This window comes from Liolophura sinensis, chromosome 6, assembly GCF_032854445.1.
Source record: "Liolophura sinensis isolate JHLJ2023 chromosome 6, CUHK_Ljap_v2, whole genome shotgun sequence".
Lineage (NCBI taxonomy): Eukaryota > Metazoa > Mollusca > Polyplacophora > Chitonida > Chitonidae > Liolophura > Liolophura sinensis.
Window position 1 is genome coordinate 53466487 of NC_088300.1, and position 21276 is coordinate 53487762.

Consider the following 21276-nt stretch of genomic DNA (forward strand, 5'->3'; position numbering starts at 1 on the left):
GTGTCTGTATGTTTTATGGAGGGGCACCATGAACCAACTAATAATTCTCAGGTATGATATCGGGATACCAGTGGTTTATGTTTTCTGTCTGTTAACACCTCGAAAGATTAGGATTAGATGATTAATGCGAATAAGAAGTATCGTACCGTATATATCCATAATGTTTTATGCTTACTGTAATTGTTAGCATTAATTTGATTGGAATTCAATCGGAAAACTTCATTTCTCTGTAATGTAATACCAGTAGAACCTGCTCTAGTGAGAATTATACGTGACACAACCAAATCATCATAAGCTGACAGTGAGTCTTAATTGTCTCAGAATAAAACAAATAGAAAATTGTTTTGTAAGTAATAAAGAAAGGTATATTGTTAGTTTTATAAATGATATGACAATAGATGAGAAGAAGAGATCACAATAGTTCCCTACTGATACCCCGTTCGTCAATCCGTCAGTCCGTCACACTAGTTTTCCGGACTGAAATGTTCATCATATGGAACTGAAATTTTTTACATGGCTTCGGCATAACTTACAGATCAAGTTCGAGTTTCGGACCCGTACGTTTGGACAAAGTTTTTAAGATGGTTTATTGTGTTGACTTGAAACATGATACATAGTCAAAATGATGTCCATTTTTGGTCTGTTGTGGACTCTGACATTATTCCGATTGCCCCAACCGGACATATGAAGGGGACACATGAATTCTTAATAAAACCCACGTACTGTTTGGTCGTTGGCGAACCTTGTTAGAAACAAAACCGAAGATAAACATCAAAACTCCGGCTCGGCGTTCTCCTCCGCCATTTCTGACTTCTACTCTAGGAAAACGTCGACCGAATTCTATGTCTACGCCTGGAACAAAAGTTTCAAATAATCAGCACAACTTCTCTGCTCATCATGATCTTCCATATAATTCCGATCGCGACAGGGCATAGCAGAGTTTGGAAGAGTAGCAGTTAATAGTGGAAAAGTGCCATGTGTGTCATCGGGGCCGGAGGGTACGTACGGGAGAGGTACGATTAGAGGTTTTCCTTTTAGTAGATGTCTACGCTAGTATTAGTCTACCTACGTCAAAAGTAAGCCAAATATGGTGGTGGAGGAGAACGTCGAGCCGCAGTTTTAATGTTTATTCTGCTTTTTTTTAACAAGGTAGGCCAACGACCAAACAATATGTGGGTTATACTAAGAATACAAGTAGGTACAATCAGAGCCTAAGTTTGATGGAGCGCTCCATGCCCTTCAGCGCGATCTCGTCTACCGCTAGGTTAAAGCATAGCGATGTGGTAGGCCTAAACTGTAAAGGCTTCCCCTAGAATTGTACTACGAATCACCCTGAACACTTAGCCATAAGGCTTGTTACAAATCTGTCCTGTTTACCCGAACAGTTCGTAGTCACTCTCCCAAAGCTTACCTGGTGTTTACACCTGTAGACAATACATCCATTCATATTGTCCTCGGACTCGGCAGGATGTTGCTAGTGCCGTTCAATAACAACTAAGGACCGCAGAGTGAAGGAGACAAGAGAATTAATGACTGTCACCGGTAGAATCAAAATGGCTTACCGCATTTCACCTAAACCCCGCCACTTTCTTAGACCCCACAGGCGGGGTCAAAGCAGTTCGTTCATACTTTCTGAGATAGCACATATCCAGGTTAATACAAGTGTTTATGTGTGTCTCAATATCCTTTTGACAAACCGTGCACTTTCAAAGATATGGCTGTGTTCACACTGATATACCAACGAGCTGTTTTCGTTGATATGAAACACCAGGCAACCAGTGCTAAATAATGAACAATTTTCCTTTATTAGTTGCTGGCAGTGTTAATGTAAGCCTCAATTCCTACATTTGTATATACCATACCACACAAACCACGATCTTACGGTTTCGATTATTGAGCAAATAAATGTACAAAACACAGCAGGTAACTGTAAATCTTTAACCTTTTCAACCACTGGAATTTATTTAAACATTTATGAAAAAAATGATAAAAAGGATTTGTGTCATTAAAGATGCAAGCTCCACAAAACTGCAAATTATTTCTCTACACCCCATAATTCTCTCAGAATGTTTCAAAATATTGTTTATAATGTTTCAACAACAACTTAAGCATCGTCATCAACCGTCAGTCACACTGATATTGCGTCTTAATAGCTTGGCAAGCTACAATTTTGAGACAATTTTTGCACGCAGTTTACTCTGTCATCGGATGTGAACATGAAGTTAATGTAACTCTGCTGGTTCTAAATACACTCTGAATGAATCGTTGTGTGTATTTCTTTTCTACTTAGAGTAATGGCATACATGTATCTGTATTTATTAGGCTAGACGCAGGTTGTTTATATGTAGGTCACTGGGATTGTTATGAGGTATTAAATTTAGAGGGTCAAGAGACAGCCGTGAACACGAAATAAACAGCTGTCAAATATCAAAGTCGGACTCAATGACACTGCAGACAACACAAGTCACTGTAACTAATTGTTTTTCTTTGCACTTACACACACTGTTGTTTTTCTTTGCACTTAAAAACACTGTTAATTTTCTTCGCAACTAAGGAGCTGTTGAGTGAGTGAGTGCTTTAGGTTTAACGTCGGACATAACAATTTTTCAGTTATAGGAAGACGAAAGAGTCCTTAGAGTGCATGTAATGTGCCTCCTTGTTGCAGAACTGATTTCCAGCGCTCGTTTATCTAGTGCAGCTTTACTGAGACGACTTACCGAAGGCAAGTGAGCCGCCCCGCCCGAGTCATTATACTGTTACGAATCAACCAGTCATTGCACTCTCCCCTTAACGCTGGACGTCAAGCGAAGACACTGTCGAACCCCCACTAGACAACAACGTGTAACATAGGTTAATATAAGCAACAAAACACGCTTATTCAGCTTGATGACATTGGCCCAATACACCATATAAACAAGCGCATTAGCTTCATTTAAGACGCGTGACTACGGTTCTTAACATTGTTTTGGAATCTTGTGCAAGCCTTACTGAGATAAATTGAGCACCACAGCGTTGAATAATCGGGGTATATTCCACTGTCACCACACCAAGGGTTCACTGTCACTCATGGATCACTTCCAGCGGACAATATACACTCACCCACTGAAAGACTAAGTGCACGGACAGAAGTCAGCAGCATGGACAAGGAAACTCTTTGACAGGCATGATCTCTATTCATGAATGGGATAATATTATAACACTGGAAGTGAGGATCTTCACAAATGGAACTGATGGTATCCACATTTGGGAGTGAGGATCTTCACAAATGGAACTGATGGTATCCACATTTAGGAGTGAGGATCTTCACAAATGGAAGTGATGGTATCCGCATTCGGAAGAGAGGATCTTCTCAAATGAAAGTGAGGATCTTCACACATCAAAATGAGGATCTCCACATACGGAAGTGATAATCTCCCTTAATGGAAATGAATAGCTCCACACGTGCGACTGAGGATCTCCACATACGGAAGTGATAATCTCCCTGTTTGGAAGTGAATAGCTCCACACGTGCAACTGAGGATCTCCACCTGGAAAACTGATGATCTCTGCTCAAACATATGTCTCCTATAGACATAATCACTGATTTATACACGTAGAAATTACGTATATCAATGTTTTATTTGTCACCCTATAATACACTAAATATGGTAGTTAATTTTGTCAAAATACCATTTCATAGCCTCCTCTTGATTTGTTGCAATATCTTTTGAAACTACATGAAAGATAAAGGCTCAAATCTAAAGCGACATCATCTGTAACCGCGAAGTCACAACATCAGTGGTCAGTAGCATGGTATATAACACAGGAAAACTACTTGACGTTATCAAATATGGTGGACGCGTGAGTATTAATGGGCTACCTTATCTTACCATCTTTTGAGCTAATGGGAAGCTTAGCGTACATTATTCCACCAACATTCCCAAATGTCCTCTGGAACTCCTATACCCATCCTGTCCGAATTTCACCCAAATGCTTGACTCTACTCCTTCAAGTCAACCCAATCATCCTGTTGTAATTTAGACAGAGGTATTACTTTGTGATTTGTAAGGTTTCTACTGTAACTAAAATTCACTTAGGGAGTTAGCTAAATTGAAGTAGCCATAATGAATGACGGGGTATAGTAACAAGCTGAAGGTCGTCCAGCGTCCTTGATGTTACGTACATGTTTTGCCAGTGAGCACGGAAAACTTTGCTGTGAATAACAAGTCGCTTCTAATTATCCTTAAGCCATTAAACACGGCGTTACCTAAAGTTTAGATATCTCAATTACGGGTTGGAATTTCATGGTGTTTAGAAAATTGCTGTTTTGTTTGGATGTATTGTGCTGATTAGCATGGTCAGTCTCGTCAAAGGATTTTTGTTCTAAGCAGTCACTTGAAGACTGTAATAACTGACAAGTAATAGCTTCAGATTTACAAAGAATATCCAGGTAAAATCTCAGAGAGTGATTAGTTTAACAAAAGATCTAGATTTTTCTGCCTTGTACGCTTATCGCTATGCACTATTTAGCACAACGGAGGTGAGTATTTTAATAATGCTGAAATGGATTAAAACTGTTCCAAATTTGGAAATACCACAGTCCCTGAAAACTCAGGAAAACAAATTACAAAAAAGATGATTGTATTACAGGAAAAGTCCAGCAATCCAATCTCATCACACAAGTTTTATCAATAAGATTCAAACACTAACATGAGTATTATTTACTCGAGGTCCTCTACAGGAGCACGTTCTAGAAGATGACATGGTATGAAAACAGTATAGGAAATGGGCCACTTAAGTGTCTGTGACCAGGGGTTTGTTTTCATTGTAGCAGCTTCGCGTCAATTTCAGTATTACTTCACTTCTATCAGAACAGCGTGTCCTTCTGATTGTGGAAATTCTCACTGAGATCAATAAATCTGTACTAAGAAAAGTCCTCATGGCACTCTAGCCCAAGTTCTATGCTCTTAAGTATATTAGTCCTCAAAATGCTTCTTTTTAACCTTCAAAGAGAATTAGCCCAAACTACGATTTTGTCTCTTATTTTTTTCCGACTCAATAATGGGTCTAAACTCAGGCACATGGTACAAAAGCGACTATCTGGTTTATAAGATTAGGAATAACATATAACCTACAACCCAATTTGGTGAGGGCACATTCCATAGATGAGTTTTCACTTTTCCCCTTTTACTTGCGCGAGTTTCCTGTATGCCTTCTTGTGTATGCCGGAAGTCATCAATATGTGCCTGTAATGTTTGATTAGCCCCCGCTGGACTGGGTTGTTTTGCCGGAGACAGAGAGCTGTGGTCCGTTTCTGCCGATCTGACCAATAACCAATCAACACGCCTTGACAAATCCGGCTACATGAGATTCTTTCTTGTCGATTCTTCAGTAGTGCTCTCTCAGACTGATATGTGTTCACTCTCAACACCTTGAAGGTCAATCGGGCTGAGATATAAGCTGAACAAAAGACTTATTGGAGGTGACACAGTACAGGAGAGAATTTGTAAGAGTCTTCTGCACCTGATTTTGGAATATTAAGCGTTTTTTGGTATTTACCAAAACGCGTCTTGTACGGATACAAGTTTCGGAGTGGACATCCAATATGCTACGTCAGCTACCCACATTCATCATCCTCGCCTGTCTTCTACCTGGAGTTAACGGTAAGCTGGACATCACTTCTAAACTATCATGATCATAAAACGGTAAGCTGGACATCAGTTCTAAACTATCATGATTATAAAACGGTAAGCTGGACATCACTTCTAAACTACCATGATCAGAAAAAAGGTAAGCTGGACATTACTTCCAACCTACCATTATCATAAAACGGTAATCTGGACATCACTTCTAACCTACCATTATCATAAAACGGTAAGCTGGACATCAGCTCTAACCTACCATGATCAGAAAACGGTAAACTGGACATCAGTTCTAACCTACCATTATCAGAAAACGGTAAGCTGGACATCACTTCTAACCTACCATGATCATATAACGGTAAGCTGGACATTTCTTTTTATTTACCATGATCAGAAAACGACAATCTGAACATCACGTTTCACCTATCATGATCTGAAAGTTTCAAGCTTTATTATCTGCTAATACTGTTTTTCTTAAAGTATATGAAGTTTTCTTTAAAATACTACCGTAAATAGTTTGGCTGTTCCTTTAATTTCTGTTAGAATATCTTTAAGCGACCACAACAGAAACAGAATATATCTCTTGACCTTGACCTATTATGCTTGATCATTGCTTATACTTACTCTGTGATACGATACATCAAAACCTCCGAACATATATCTCTAATATAAACCAATGTAACTAATTGCTCGAGTTGCAGATGTGATTTAATCTCTTCTGATGTATAGTCATGGTTATACTGACATGTTTTGGTCAGGGAGGAATTCAGATGCTGAGTATTTGGAAGAGGGTGGATTTGACGCCGGCCGTGATGACATTGTGGAGGCGGGCGACTTTATTCTCGAAGATCCTGACGATATGAATGATATTGACGCAGAGCTGGAGATTTTGCCTGCCGATATCAGCCATCCTGACATTATCAGCACAGTTATCTCTGAGATTGAGAGTTTTCGCGATCAAACAAATAGCCAGTCCGATGTCGATAGGGAGAACGCACTGGCCGAAGTTGATCTGGCGGCAAAGCTGCTGGAAATGGAAGAAGCAGACCGCGACTCGCGTGCCCACGTGTTCAGCTTGGAAAATGGCATCATAAGAGAAGAGGTAACAGTTAATGTCTTATTGAAAGGAAGCTTCTAAACCATGTGGGAGCCAGAATCAAAAAGGGGTTTTCTGTATTTAGGCTGTATGATTAAGGGTGTAGCCATAGAAGTGAATTACCCTTTTTCGTGATAAGGTAAATTTTCCGATGTATTGTTTTAATAATACAATACAACCAGCCAGACACTCATGTGGCTTCCCTGAAGCATGGTTCTAAACATTTGAATTTTTGCAATTCACATCCAATGGCTGCTAGACAAAAATCGACCTCTATAACAGGTTTGCTTTATTACCAGTACTCGTAGAAATGACTCAGATAAACATCAGGAGATTGTATTACATATGATATTTTACATATGATATTTTAGCAGAAGGGTCCATGTAAACTTAAAGGGGCATAGGCATTTTTTTCATTACGTGGTTGGTAACTCTATGAATCACCTTTTAATCTGGAACTCTTATAAAGCCATGGGATACGTCCTTTTACAGAAACCGGAAAGACAATGTCGCGTCATTCGTAATCTACGTTCTTCAGTATTAGAGACGAGACACCATTGTTGTGCGTATTGATACAGATTATAAGTACTGTCCCCCTTATTATTACACCCGAAGGCAACGCGGTATGGCTAGCTAATTTAGACCTTGGGGAATAACCTTAGGCGTATTCCACTACCACTTTCTCGCGGAAAATGTCTATAAAGTATATCGGAATTGTCTTGCAATCAGACGGAAAACCGCTGAAATAACACTACTTCTACAGGGCAAAATGGTAAACTAGAAACGATGACGTCACAGAGAAACAGGCGCCCTCTCGGGTGGTAGAAACATCTCGCCCTAGATTGGTTAAAACTGAGAGCATGGCGGTCCTTTCGATTTTCCCTACGTTAGCGTGTTTGCTTACTTGAACTGCGATATCTCGGTTATCCTACATCACAAAAATGAAAAGTGACCTTTTATTGAATTTTAAATGTGACTCTTTACACATTTGGTCTAGTGTTGTCCTTTCTTTTAAACAGAATAGGTATCACTTGATACAAAATCAGTTTTTAGTTGATGTCACTCCATTTTAGTTACAGAGGCGGTATAAGCAACCTGACTGGCCCACGTGGTAAATATACAGCTCCATATACATGTATTCTGCGAAAAGGTTCTCAAAGTGTTACACTTTTAGTACAAAGGGAGTTAATCGATATACTAATCACCACAGTCGCGGACAAGAATCGATATGCTTCATAGCTATGGCCAAATAAATTGGTTTGATTTCGAGAAGCTTCTAACAGGCCTGCAAAGCCATCATTTTTAATGTTAGTTGATGGTGTTTGTTCTTCACTCCATTTCTGAACTTCGTTTCAAAACCGATCACTTCCTCCTGGGAAATAAAAAAGAGTGGACTAACATCCGACATGTTTCTGTGACATAACACCGCCATTTGTCTAGAAAGTGCGACGCGGCTGTCAACATAACAGTGTAAAGTGCAACAGAAACCCAATTATTTTCCGTTTGAAGTATGATTTCTTGTACTCCTAGTAAGAGGATTGGGCATAATTTCACCCGATTGCCCGAATTTCTCGTGTTTAATACACATCTTTATAAATCAATTTAGGAGGACATTTTTCCATGATAATATCCTTGGGAGAATTTGAATGTGGACGGCAGTAAAAAAAACCACCGAATAATGTACGATGTATTTTATTGCACTTATAATTACATACCAGTGTTTCATTAATTTGAGCATCTGGCATGAGAGCGATTTTAACCCCATCATCATCCTCTATAAAATGATATCGTGTACCCACAACATTCCTTGTGATTGCATTTTGGACAACTATAAACCAAAGGCGACAACGACGTTGATAGTAATATTATTAAACCTGATTTAAAAATTAATAACAAAAACAGATTTGTTTACCTAATTAAACAAAGAGATATATTTTCCTTGTTCCTTGCCTCTGACATATCCCATGCTTGTCTGTGTACCCAGTGTATTTAAGTGCCGCGTCGGCCTAGTAATCTTTATAGTGAGAAAAATATTAACCATTTACAAGTAATGTTCAAGGTGATGAGGAACAAAAAACAAACAAAAAACAAGAAAGAAGCTGTCAACAGTTTCCATTAATTAAACGTGTTTCATGTTGATATCACCATTTGCTGTTATAGCAGACCACAATTTCTCTGTGTGACAATTCCATCACCATAATCTGTTGTAACATAATTTACAATGTTTCTTAGGAATCGGGGCCTCCGTGACTCAGTCGGTTAGCGCGCTAGCGCAGCGTAATGACCCAGGAGCCTCTGCTGCGGTCGCTCTGAGTTCAAGTCCAGCTCATGCTGGCTTCCTCTCTGGCCCTAAGTTGGAAGGTCTGACAGCAAACTGCGGATGGTCGTGAGTTTCCCCCGGGCTGTGCCCGGTTTCCACCCACCATAATGCTGGCCGCCGTCGTATAAGTGAAATATTCTTGAGTACGGCGTAAAACAACAATCAAAAAAAAAAAAAAAAAAATCTTAGGAATCGCTCGTTTCAATAATTAATCGGAGTCCATTGTCTTTTAAACGTCTATATTGCATACACCTGTCTGATTCTATATTTTCATATTTACACGAGAATAAACTTCAGTGAACTGTAATACAAACACAAAATCTACTTTCGTCATTGTTATATGAAAAGAAGTGGACTATTATAATGTGAACAAAACAAATGACCACTAATTCACATCATTGAAAGATGCTGCCCGAGTTATCAGAAGAAGACGACGACGGTGAGCTGAGTGGGGAATTTAACAATATCAATGATGACCTTGAACTGGAAGACGATAACGATGATTACGACCTTGCTGATGAAGACCTAAACAGTGGAGAGAATTCCGGCATAGAGGCTTTACTGACGTCTCCTTCACATTTTATCGAACCTGGTAATTTCAACGATACGGTATTAGCTTGGATGTTTTAATTCTTTTAAGACATTGACTTACTGAAAAGCCTTGTCAGTGCCATATTATTGGTAGATTTTATTTCAAAATAACCTTTGTTGCAGAAAAGGAAAACAGGCATTAAAAATGGTTTCTAAATGTTTCGAATGCCCAAATTCTAATTTTTAGAAATAGTTTGCTGCCAGAAATAAACATAGTCCAGAAGTAATGTGAGCAAGGCTAAACTTGCATCAAACTCAAGGAAGAGTCACCTAATAAATGAGATATATATATTTCTGCTGACCTGGTTTTACAAGATTATGACATCGTCGTAAACAAACGGTACGGCCGCGGTTTACCGGCCATTGTGGACATCCTGGCGGTTCTCGACTACTCCCTCTACCGGAAGTTCCTGGAACGACATGGCAATAACAAGATGAAGACGATGAGGGGGATTCGGAAGTACTACACCATCATGGTTGCCATGGTGAGATGTATTATATTAAATTAGAATAGTTAAATGATGACAGTCGTATGATAGATAATTATTTTATTAATTTCGATTCCTTTCTTGACGACAAAATTTCGATTACATCGACCATCAAAGTTGGAATAAATTAAATATTAATTTTTTATTTATTTATTTATTTATTTATTTTGTTTATCTGTGTCTTACGCCGTACCCAAGAGCATTGACGGCCAGCATTATGATGGAGTGAGTGAGTGCTTGGGCTTTAATGTTGTACTTAACAATTTTTCAGTCATATGACGACTAAAGAGCCCTTAGAGGGCATGTAATGTGCTTCCATATTGCAGAATGGAAATCCACCGCTCTTTTATCTAGTGCTGCTTCACTGAGACGACTTACTGACGGCAAGTAAGCAGCCCAGCCCGAGCCATTATACTGATACAAATCAACCAGTCGTTGCACTATGCCCTTAATGCTGAACGCCAAGCGAGGAAGCTACAGCTTCCTCCTTTAAGGTCTTAGGTGTAATCCGACCCAGGATTGACCCTGGATCTATCGCCTCCAGCGCTATATTATCTGAGCCATCGGGGCCGGTTACATTTTGATGGTAGGAAATATCGAGTAAAAAAGTCGGAAGTGGAAAACTGCTGACCGGTGTTCTTTCTTGTGTAAGTACTAGCTCAAATTTTTGTAAAGATGTTTCTAAACCACAAAGGACTCAAAAACTGGATTCTCCAATATCTTTTACCGTTCTTATCTTCAGGCAAATGAGAGATATTCAACCATACGTGTGCCTGGCATGGCGATTCAGCTGGTGTTGACTAACATTGTTGTATCTAACGTAGGTACATTTCCTGTTTATTTCAATAGCTCGAATTACTTATGTTCAAATCAATGGGAGCATTCGAAGATAAGGTGGTTCATTCATTTACTTATTTGATTGGTGTTATACGCCGCAATCAAGACTATTTCACTTATACGCATTACAGTGAGAGGAAACCAGGCAGAGCATTCCTGAGCACGGCGTAAAACAACACCAATCATATAAATAAATAAATAAATATATGAATCATCTCATTCGCGAATGCTCCTATGGATTTGATTTAATTGCGATGTTTTAATGTTAAACATTATGCCATTGCTGAAGGAAAAAAGCATTCTTGTCTTGCGTAACAAAAAAAATCGGTTAAGCCGCGCTCACAAAGAGGAGTCGATGCGGCAAATCGCATCGTGTGAACGCGGCTTTATGGTGATTGGGGCGATGCTTAAGAGAAATACATCGTAGATAATAAAATCTGGGCTGTTTACAGGATCCCTCCGACTCTTCGTGGGTTGAGAGTATTGTTCAGTTTAAGAACAAGAAACCAGTCGTCAGTGGTGTCACTGCACTCAAGAAATTTCAGAAGTGGTTGGTGAAGAACAAGGATTTACCGTCGTACGATCATGCTATTGCCTTCACCGGGTAATGGAATTCAATCTTTAAACTCCGTGTAGAGTTATTCCAAAGAAATATGTCAGTATTCTAGTGGCTTACAAATCGATATTTTTAACTGTAGCTTTCTTGAAAAACTCGCCCACTGTAAATGAGTACCTCTGACGACAGCAAACTGGATAGCAAGACGACTCAACATCAGTCTTATCTGCAGAACGTAAAGATTAGCTTCCAGAAAGCAAAAACAGCTTAAGTTTTCAAAAATGACGTCTGAATTTATCAAAATAGTTTATAGCGATAGACCGTACCTTAAGTGTTTGCTTCGATTTCCCCACCTTTTTCTTTGTCATCTTTTTAAGCAAAGAAATCACCCCATTAGTGAATACAGTCAAAGTAATGTGTCTTGTTCTACTTTTCAGCTACGATATGCTTGTCCACAGGGCTTCACCGGCTTCAGGTACTGATGTCATGTTAAACATTTGAATGTAAAAAGAAGATGTTTATAACTATGTGAAACTTTGGGTTGTTTTAAACAAAACCTTAGTATTGTACAGAGGTCGGGTTCGTATTTATAATTATGTATCAATTTAAAAGCTTGTTGTGACTTCACGCTATACAGAAACCATAATGTCTTCCTCCGGAAAGTACTGCAGCCGTACGTTCCTAAATTCGCCTGTATACATGTCGCCATACATAAATAATCAGAACTAAAACATTGCACCTCGTGACATCTGGGCATTCCATATCCCCACACCCTCCCACCGCTAAACACAGATATCGTTTATTATGTAACACTAATCCAACCGTTTAAGGGGGGGGGGGAGTTAAAGGGACTTTATTCTCTGATTTTATTTAACCAACTCAGAGTATGAAATACACTTGAAGGAAAGGTGTATTCATCAACAAGTCTATTTTCTGGTGTGGAGAAAGACCTCATAAATGTACATTCCTGGATGCTTCACACCTCGTACTTTCTTATCTTGTTCAGTTACTCGGCCTTTCTCCAGAAAATTGACTTATTTTGGAATGCACTATGAAAATTGTAAGTCGTGTGGAATACCATATTATCATCTCAGTGGGAATGCAAAATGTCTCTTAACATATTTGACATCATGTACATGTTCACTTTTAAATATTTAGACCACTTTTCCATCCACTTCCGTTAAACAGTGTTCCCAGGCAGAGAAAAAAATCTTATTAGAGTTACCTCCCTTACACCGGCTCCTACAGCGTCGAGTTTTGGATTTGAATTTCAACCTGGCAACATGATGAATACACCTTTCCTTCAAGTGTATTTTATATTACCTAAAATCAGAGAACAAAGTTCTTTTCACTGTTAAATTTCTCATAATTAGAGAAATTACATACTCGCCTTGTGGTCTGTTCTCCGCGTCTGACGGGCGTTGCCCGTACCATCTTATGTATGTACGCTTGAGCATGATAGACAAGAACTGCAAATTTAGATTGGGCATAGCATCGAAACATTTGAATTATCACAGAACTTACCTGTCGCAGAGCTAATGAAATATTTGTTGTGTTTATGTTACAGGTCTTGCTCACCTGGCGGGAATGTGTAATACAGCTTTAGGGCTGTCCTCATCTATCATCGTGGATCACGCCGATTACCGCTCTGCTTACGTCATCGCGCATGAGCTGGGTCACAGGTAAACCCTCACTCGTGCTATTAAACATTGTGTTTCTTACCAAATTCCATTCCAGTGACAAGTGTTTTTATGCTTGCATGATTATTCGTGATCTGCGTCTTTTCTTGTAATGCTGTAATGCAATATATCATCCAATCATATTGTTTGCGACTTTCAACTAATGCCTCGCTATAAGAGTTGTCGTTACATCACTGGTTATGTGTAATCCGATGCCAATACTGGAACTGCAGTCGCTGCTTTTGTCTGTACACTGTAAATAAGATCATGGCTTTATTTAACATCTTATATCGATTTACAGTCTTGTAAAGTTGTGCTGCTATTTGTGCTACATGCTAGAGCAAATGGAATAATATCTGCCAATAAGTAATTTTTAATCAGTTAAGACATTTTGATTACTGTAAGAAATTTCAGCTTTAGGTTCAAAAGACAGTCAAATTGTTTTGCATACATTTTTAGCCTCTTCCATTCGTCAACATTTTGAAGTTAGTATTTCTGCAATACAAAATAACGTGCACTTACCAGAGTCGGTCAGAGAGATGTTTTGAGGCAGGTTTCAGAAATGTTTTCTGGCAATATGTTATGTTCAGAAAAAGTGCTGATTAGGTGGGAAATCGTCAGGCGTCTTACACATAGCGGGGATAATTACATGGATTCACTGGCGTTGACCTGTTACGATGAATAACTTTCGTCATATGGCTGAAATAATGTTTGAAAGCAACCTGACACCACAGGCAAAGTTTGCACGCCTGTTTACTGAGACAGTACGGACATTCAAAGAGCGTTGGTACAGGACATTTTCCGTCTTCATAGTTCCATATTATATGTGTACACGGCCTTGGTCCGTCCAGTGTGTTGCGAACTCATTGTCATTATAATGATGGGAATTTTTTAACTATACCATCTTTAACATTCAGGGCTCTAATTCCTTTATAGCCTTGGCGCTTCTCATGATGGGCAAGGGAAGAACCATAGATGTCCGGTCTCTCACAACTACGTCATGTCTCCAAAAGCTGTATATGCTAAAAGTACCTTCAAAAACATCTACACCTTCTCCACGTGCTCTCTCACCCAAATGAGGACATTCCTGAGGTAATGTGACATCATTTAATGCGATCAGTACTTTAAGGAGACGAAAACACTTTGTGATCTGCACATTTACAAAAGGTAGCCATGGAGATTGGGTTGCTTTTGGGTTCAGTTATCGGTTCACTCAACTCATATTTGATATTGACAAGTCATTGCCAAAGAGAATGTGAGTGACATACATGTAGTGAAATCTGATAGATAATGAAAATCATTGCCAGGAAGTATATATCAGTAAAGTGAAAACTGTGTAATATTATCGTGCTATATTTCATCTCAGGTCACCAGCCGCCACATGCCTGTACAACAAGGCCACGCCCCTTAGTAACTACGACATAAGTAAAACTCCACCCGGCCAGCTATTCAGTGGTGACGCTCAGTGTAAGATGGTCTTTGGAAAACGGTCTGGCCTATGCGGAGTAAGTCAGATATTATGATAAATATTATGCCAGTTTGCCATTCATGATCTAAGCGAGTTTTGTTCGTGTAGGATTGTTAGTTCATAAGATCTATCGTGTAAAGTTCATGCTGAATGCGTGAATAACCTAAATGAACATTGTTGGTTGCTTGGTGTTTGAGATTAAAATCTTCCGGAGAACACAACAAATTCTGAAACTGCCTGGAGAATTCTGGTCCTTGTCTGGAAGAAGCAAAAAGTTCACTTTAAGGTGCTACATGTACATGTAGTTATTCATTGATATTTGTCACCTTGATTAGTATGGATATTATTTGTCGTTATAATGTATTAAATCTCCTTCATAAGTATAACATCTGAAGACGTACTAGACAGCACCTATGACGGAAGCTTACTCAAGGCGGCATTGGGACCAAAACCTCTTACTGACATATGGATCTCTTAAGAAGAAAGTATCTCAATAAGATATATGACCTGTTTTCTCCAGGAGCCAAGTCTGCAGAAGACTATGTGTGAGAGGTTATGGTGTGCAGTCCCGGAGGACCGGACGCGCTGCCGCACAAACGACCTGCTTTATGCCCTACCCGGAACCGCTTGTGGCCTTAATAAGGTCAGAATACTTTTTGTTTGCCTTCAAAGGCTACATCGTTGGCATAACCATAACCCGTCTGAAAATAGGCGGTTGTGGTTAAAGTTGTCATAACTGTTTTACCCGGGCCAGATTCTTCCAAAGTGTATAAAAATGGCCTATAAGCTTGATATAAACTCAACCCTGGACTGAAGTTCCATTTGCATGATGGAGAGAAATGAGACTTGTTTAAATCTTTTGATACTTTCATAGCAGTTTTATAAAACCTTATCTTTTTCTACATTTTTGAACAACCGGCCCATAAACATTTCTGTAATGGTAACCAATTCCGAGTTCCATTGTACAAAACCAGACTCACTTCATCTTACAAATGGCCTGTCTTCACCCAAGATCTTATTTCTCTATTTTAAGACTGATGCGTTATATGTGAATATCTCAGATTCTCACATTAACTGTAATCATGATTTGGATGTACATGAAAGAGAAAATTTTGGCCACAGGTTTGGTAATTATCAAGTGTGCAGAATAATAATAATAATAATAATAATAATAATAATAATAATAATAATAATAATAATGGTGTGCTTACAGTACACATGGAACGCCAAAAGAACAAAAGACGGTATGGTAACTTTGTGGTGATATATAAGCGGTAAAGTTTTATTTTTTACTGTCCATAGCATGAATCTGGACACCAAACATGGGCATGATGCAATGAGCCAAATATCAACTGTGATATAGAATTTAATATAAACGTTTACATTTGGAGATACGATCGAGAATCGACGATCCAGGTGTAGACTTGTCTAAATCAAAAAAGCAATTGAACAAATATTGTTATCATAGTGGTCACGAAACAATAATTCAACGGAAAGCAAGTCTTCTGAAAACAATGGGTGTTTGGTTGGAGGGAAAGATTGAGTTTTTGCAACATTTTGAAAATTGCTAAACGAGTGTTGTAGGTATGTTGATGAGCATGAATTGTACCCACAGCACTGTGATCGCCTGGCATGCGTGACATCACAGTCGGTGATACTTCGGCCGGTCGCGTCCTCGAAGTGGTCATCAAGTAAACCATCTTCGCCTTCTGGAGTAAAAAACTCCAGTCCGTTTAAAGGACGACAGCAAGCCAGACACCGGCCTCGTTATAGGAGCCTGAAGGGTAATTTTATCTTTATTTCATCAAAACCCTAAACAGCGGCAACTGTCATTAAATGTTTCGTTAGATATCTAGCAACTACAAAGTGCACCCCGTGAAAATGGAATGAAGCACTGTAAGCTGATGACAATGTTGTTATCCTAAGGGTCATAATGTTCGTTAGAATTTATCAAATCATCTGAAAACTGAGGATAGTCCATCGAATTATTGAATTTCCACTGGTAAGATGGATCAGCATACAGTGTTCTGTTCCATTGTTGTATTAAAAATCGCTTAAAATGGGTACCATGCATATCTCTGCCTTGAAGCGCTGGCTCGTTGCAGTTGTCAGGCCTGTTACAAATAGAGTGGCTGACTGCGGTATTAAGTCAGGAGTCTGTCAGGCACTAGGCAAAGGGCGGTGATTTGATAAGAAACTTCGGTTTCTTCCACTCATAAACCTGATTACATATCTCTTAAACAGTTTTAATTACAACGCAGAATACCAATCATATAAAGAAAGAAATATTTAATGTATGCGTGTCAGAGGTATGTAAGCGTTAAGGTGTTTAAAGAAAGTTACTGTCATCAGTCTGGGACTGGGTTATTGAATTAAGGAAAGGGCTGATTAAGACTATTAGGGCAGATGGTGATATGATAGATACCAGGTTAATTCAGATTCGTTTGCCACAAGTGACTTCATTTGCATCTTTCATACGCTACGTACTTAAAATTCAGTTAAGCCTGGGCACATCTACGCCATACAGCAAACGATGATTCTGTTCCTGTTATAAAACCTGGAATTTTTTTGTTACGCTTTCTTTGCTGACATGCTATTTATGTGTTTTTCTAGACCATTCCCGGTAAAGAATCATGGTCACCAAATCGATTTCACTTTCATGTAAGTGCCTGATTTCAGGTCGGTGTCGTGATAGGAAGATTCGCCAGTGTGACGCGGTAATCCGAGCCAAGCCGAGTCTTTGCCGCCGAAGACGTGTGCAGAGGTCATGCTGCCAGGCGTGTCGGCGTTACTACACACCTTCCTGAACATTCACAGCACATCATGAATTGTTGACGTCATCATAAAATTCGTTGCACCGAGTCTGCAAATCTGCTAGAACTCACATGCTTATAGCTATGATTCTAGTCACGGCGTTCATTTAACCGTCTCGTGAAATTTGAACCGCAGCATCTCATTTAATTGTATTGTACGAGAGTGTTTTGGGATCTTTTTAAGTCAACACTGTAAAGTATGGCAGTGTCTGTGGGTCTTTGAGTAGCAACAGTGTTTTAGGGACTTTTTATTTCAGTATTGTCAATTGGGCCATGTTAATATTATATTGTTGTTTGTCCATATACATTGATATTTCCTGTTAGATACACTATTGTATTAAATCATATACCTATAATATTTGGATGCGAATGCTTACACAGATGGAAAATAATGTTCAATGTAGAAATGTGACCGGTGGCTAGGCTAACAAATATAGAAAAAATGGGAATTAATTTTCGGGGATTTAATCAAAGCAATTCTGAAAAAAGTTCTTACTACTATTTTGTTGTGTTATGCCCAGAATCACCATGTAAGATTGCTTTTGCACCTACCCTGAACAGTATTCAAAGAGATGTCACTTTTTTTCGCATCTTTGATGAGCAAGTTTAATAAACAACCAGAATTTCAGTCCCAGTCATTAATTCTTGATTTACACAGTCAAGCAACACGGTCAGTTTTGGATTATTTTCAATTTTATTCGCCCTCTGTATCCGGTCAGAAACCGCTAGCATTGCCGTAATTGTCAGACGGCCATTGCGTTGTTGTACAGTTCACAAATTGCCAGAAGCTCACTCATTGGTCAACAGGAGGGACACAGCCAGTGGGATAGCGTGTATAAAAGCGACATTCATTGGAGGCTATCACGTGGCTGTTTTACTTTTCTTTCACTTTACTGCCATCCCAAAGATTGATCAAACTAATGACAAATGAACTCCCGCTTTGTTTTACCTCCACCAAACCCTATTACAAAAGTTTATGTACATATATTTTTTTCTCCATGCTGTTAAAATTTAGATGCCCTCCAGGATTTATCCTAACTCCTGTCAGTCCGGCAAAGATTTGGCTGTGTTTGGTATAAAACCCTTCCGCCTTGCGCCATGAATCAACGCTTTTCCTGAGGCCCAAATCATCTGGAAACTTGAATAAAACTAACCCCAGGGTTCTTCAGTGACCTATTTTTATAACCCTATGCAGAACAGCAAACCATTTCGTGAAGAAATTCGACATGGGTTGTTGTTACTTGTGTGACTTTTTAACACTAAATTAAAAGGCAAGCTCTGACAGCTCGTAAAGGGTGGACTTGTATGACGTCATTCGGCGGTGACTACCGAGTATTGGCGGAAAAAATGCATAAACCCAGCCTCATTATCCAGTGATTTTATTCTCATATTACTCAGATTACTGTGCTTTATTCCAATATTTTTTTACACTCAATTTAACAATATATACTGGGGTAGCTAATTATGAATAAATAACCAGTCTGGACACTAATCCTTTAACAGTTAAGCAGCTCTATTTTGCTTTCTCGTGGGATACGGATATCGAGCACCAGGAAGACTATCTAAGATAGGACACTTAAACAAGAAAGCTAGAAATTAAAGATACATTCTTTCTTTGTTTTGTTTTTCTCATCAGCATGATTTAAGTTAATTCATATCTACTTCTTTTGTGGGTACAGCTCGTTAACTGCCAACTTTTTTTTACACTTTCAAAAATAACAGATGAGATTGGTACAAGAATCACTGTTCTCAGTTACGCATTTAATCAATTTATTGTTTGTATTTTGTTCTTGACTGTATGTTAGTACTGAAATGATTAGTCATAGCTTCTGATCGTTTCTGCATGTACATGTATACATATACAAAGGTTTTGAACGGTTTTTGTTTATTCATTGTATTATTACTGAGAATAGTGTATCAGTATTGTTTTCCTACATGTACTGTATATATGTGAAGTTGTTATTTGGTTGTCGTTGACAATGGTATTACTCTGGAAATAGTGTATCAGTATTGCTTTCCTACATGTACTGTACATATGTGAAGTTATTTGGTTGTTGTTGACAATGGTATTACTCTGAAAATGTGTATCAGTATTGCTTTCCTACATGTACTGTATATATGTGAAGTTGTTATTTGGTTGTCGTTGACAATAATATTACTCTGAAAATGTGTATCAGTATAGTCATACTGAGTCATTTGGAACTATGAATGACTAATTCTTTACAACACCAATGTATTACATCAGCTTGATTAAAGTGTATCAATTATTGGATCATCTCAAGTAACCTTTCTCTTTTGTTCCTCATCAAAATTGTGAAATATGTATATTTGAAAACCTAGTTATCTGTTAGTCACACATTGTGGAGGTGGTGTACATGTGTCTGGACAGACCAGTATTTGGACTAGTCCGTGCGAACGTTCTACAAGTGTCCATTTTAGTCAAATGGATTTAAATGAGAGTTAAATTACTTTTAAAACAGATATACCACTTGCACTGGAAGATATGTACGCATTGTCCAGTTTCTGTTGCGTTCTCTTCTGTTATGCATTTTTCAGCTTCTGTTGTGGTCTCTTCTGTTATGCATTGTTCGGCCTCTGTTCTGGTCTCTTCTGTTATGCATCATTCAGCTTCTGTTGTTCTCTCTTCTCTTAGGCATTCTTTAGCTTCTGTTGTGTTCTCTTCTGTTACGCATTGTTCAGCTTCAGTGTTTTTTTCTCTTTTATATTCTGACGCCGTTTACCCCAATAATATTCACCTCTATAGCATCGTTGGTTTGTTTTTTATATCGTTTTGACTTTTATTAAAATTCTTACATAACGGTATTTAATTGCTCTCTGATATTTCCCCACATTCACGAATATGTCACACATTTGTCAAGCTATAGGTCTGTTTGCGGATGAAACTTTGCAAAGCCATGAGGGAAACCAGTGCTCACTGTCAAGTACCTGCCAACCTAATTAACGTGTAAAAGTCATTGCCAAATCAGAAAGAACTGGATTCCAACTGCACTGACAATACGGACTGGTAAGCTATAGCTTTATCCTGTGTTACACTGTAGATCTACATTTCGTGTGTATATCAGATTTCCAAACATGCTCGGATTCACAGACATAGTAAGTGAAAGTAATTTTAACGTGGCTAGCTTAGGGTCGGATGTTTTTATAATGCTGTTTTTGGTCCTTAACTCAGTCTGTGGGCAGTCATGATGAACTATCTACCTGTAGCCTTAAATGAAATGAGCACGCCATCCATGTTAGCCAAGGAGAGAAGTTGTCGTCGTTATTTCTTATCTGACGAGGACATAATCATAGGACACCGTAAGAATGTTACAATTTAAAGTTGTAATCTTTCACCAAAAAAAAATGTACAAAATAAAATGCTTTGTTATACTCGCTACAGTCGACCGGGGATTGTTTACCTTATGCAGAAGCGTTACTGTTTTCTCACATTATTCCAAATATTCAAATCATAAAAGTTCACATACACATATATACAACACATTCAGAGATATTTACAATGGTCATTCGATTGTGAAATGACTTCACCATAGCATTTTATGAATGCAGATTTTATATACAACATACTGTGTACACTATGTGACAAGTAAGTCTCGATCAGTTCCTGGAATACGAGACTGTGACGTCAGAGTATCACGTGAGCGGTGTGCGTCGTCTGCGCCGAAAGAGCTGACACATGAGGAAAAGAGTCACTAACATGAGAACCCCTACAAGAATGATCAAGATCCAGATGACGTGATGCACCATGGTTCTGTTCAGGCCAAGAATAGGGGTCCAAGAACAGTCCGA

General features: G+C 38.8%; 1 protein-coding gene across 1 annotated transcript; it reads left to right on the forward strand.

The window, feature by feature from the left end:
• The first annotated feature begins 5428 nt into the window (after window positions 1-5428).
• LOC135467346 (A disintegrin and metalloproteinase with thrombospondin motifs 18-like) lies at window positions 5429-19372 on the forward strand. Its single transcript, XM_064745116.1, has 13 exons — window positions 5429-5642; window positions 6380-6723; window positions 9443-9629; window positions 9944-10113; window positions 10859-10936; window positions 11406-11557; window positions 11947-11984; window positions 13077-13191; window positions 14125-14280; window positions 14555-14693; window positions 15177-15299; window positions 16272-16440; window positions 17336-19372. The coding sequence occupies exons 1-13, from the start codon at window positions 5585-5587 to the stop codon at window positions 17461-17463; spliced, it is 1857 nt and encodes a 618-aa protein (XP_064601186.1). The 5' UTR covers window positions 5429-5584; the 3' UTR covers window positions 17464-19372.
• The last annotated feature ends 1904 nt before the right edge of the window (window positions 19373-21276 follow it).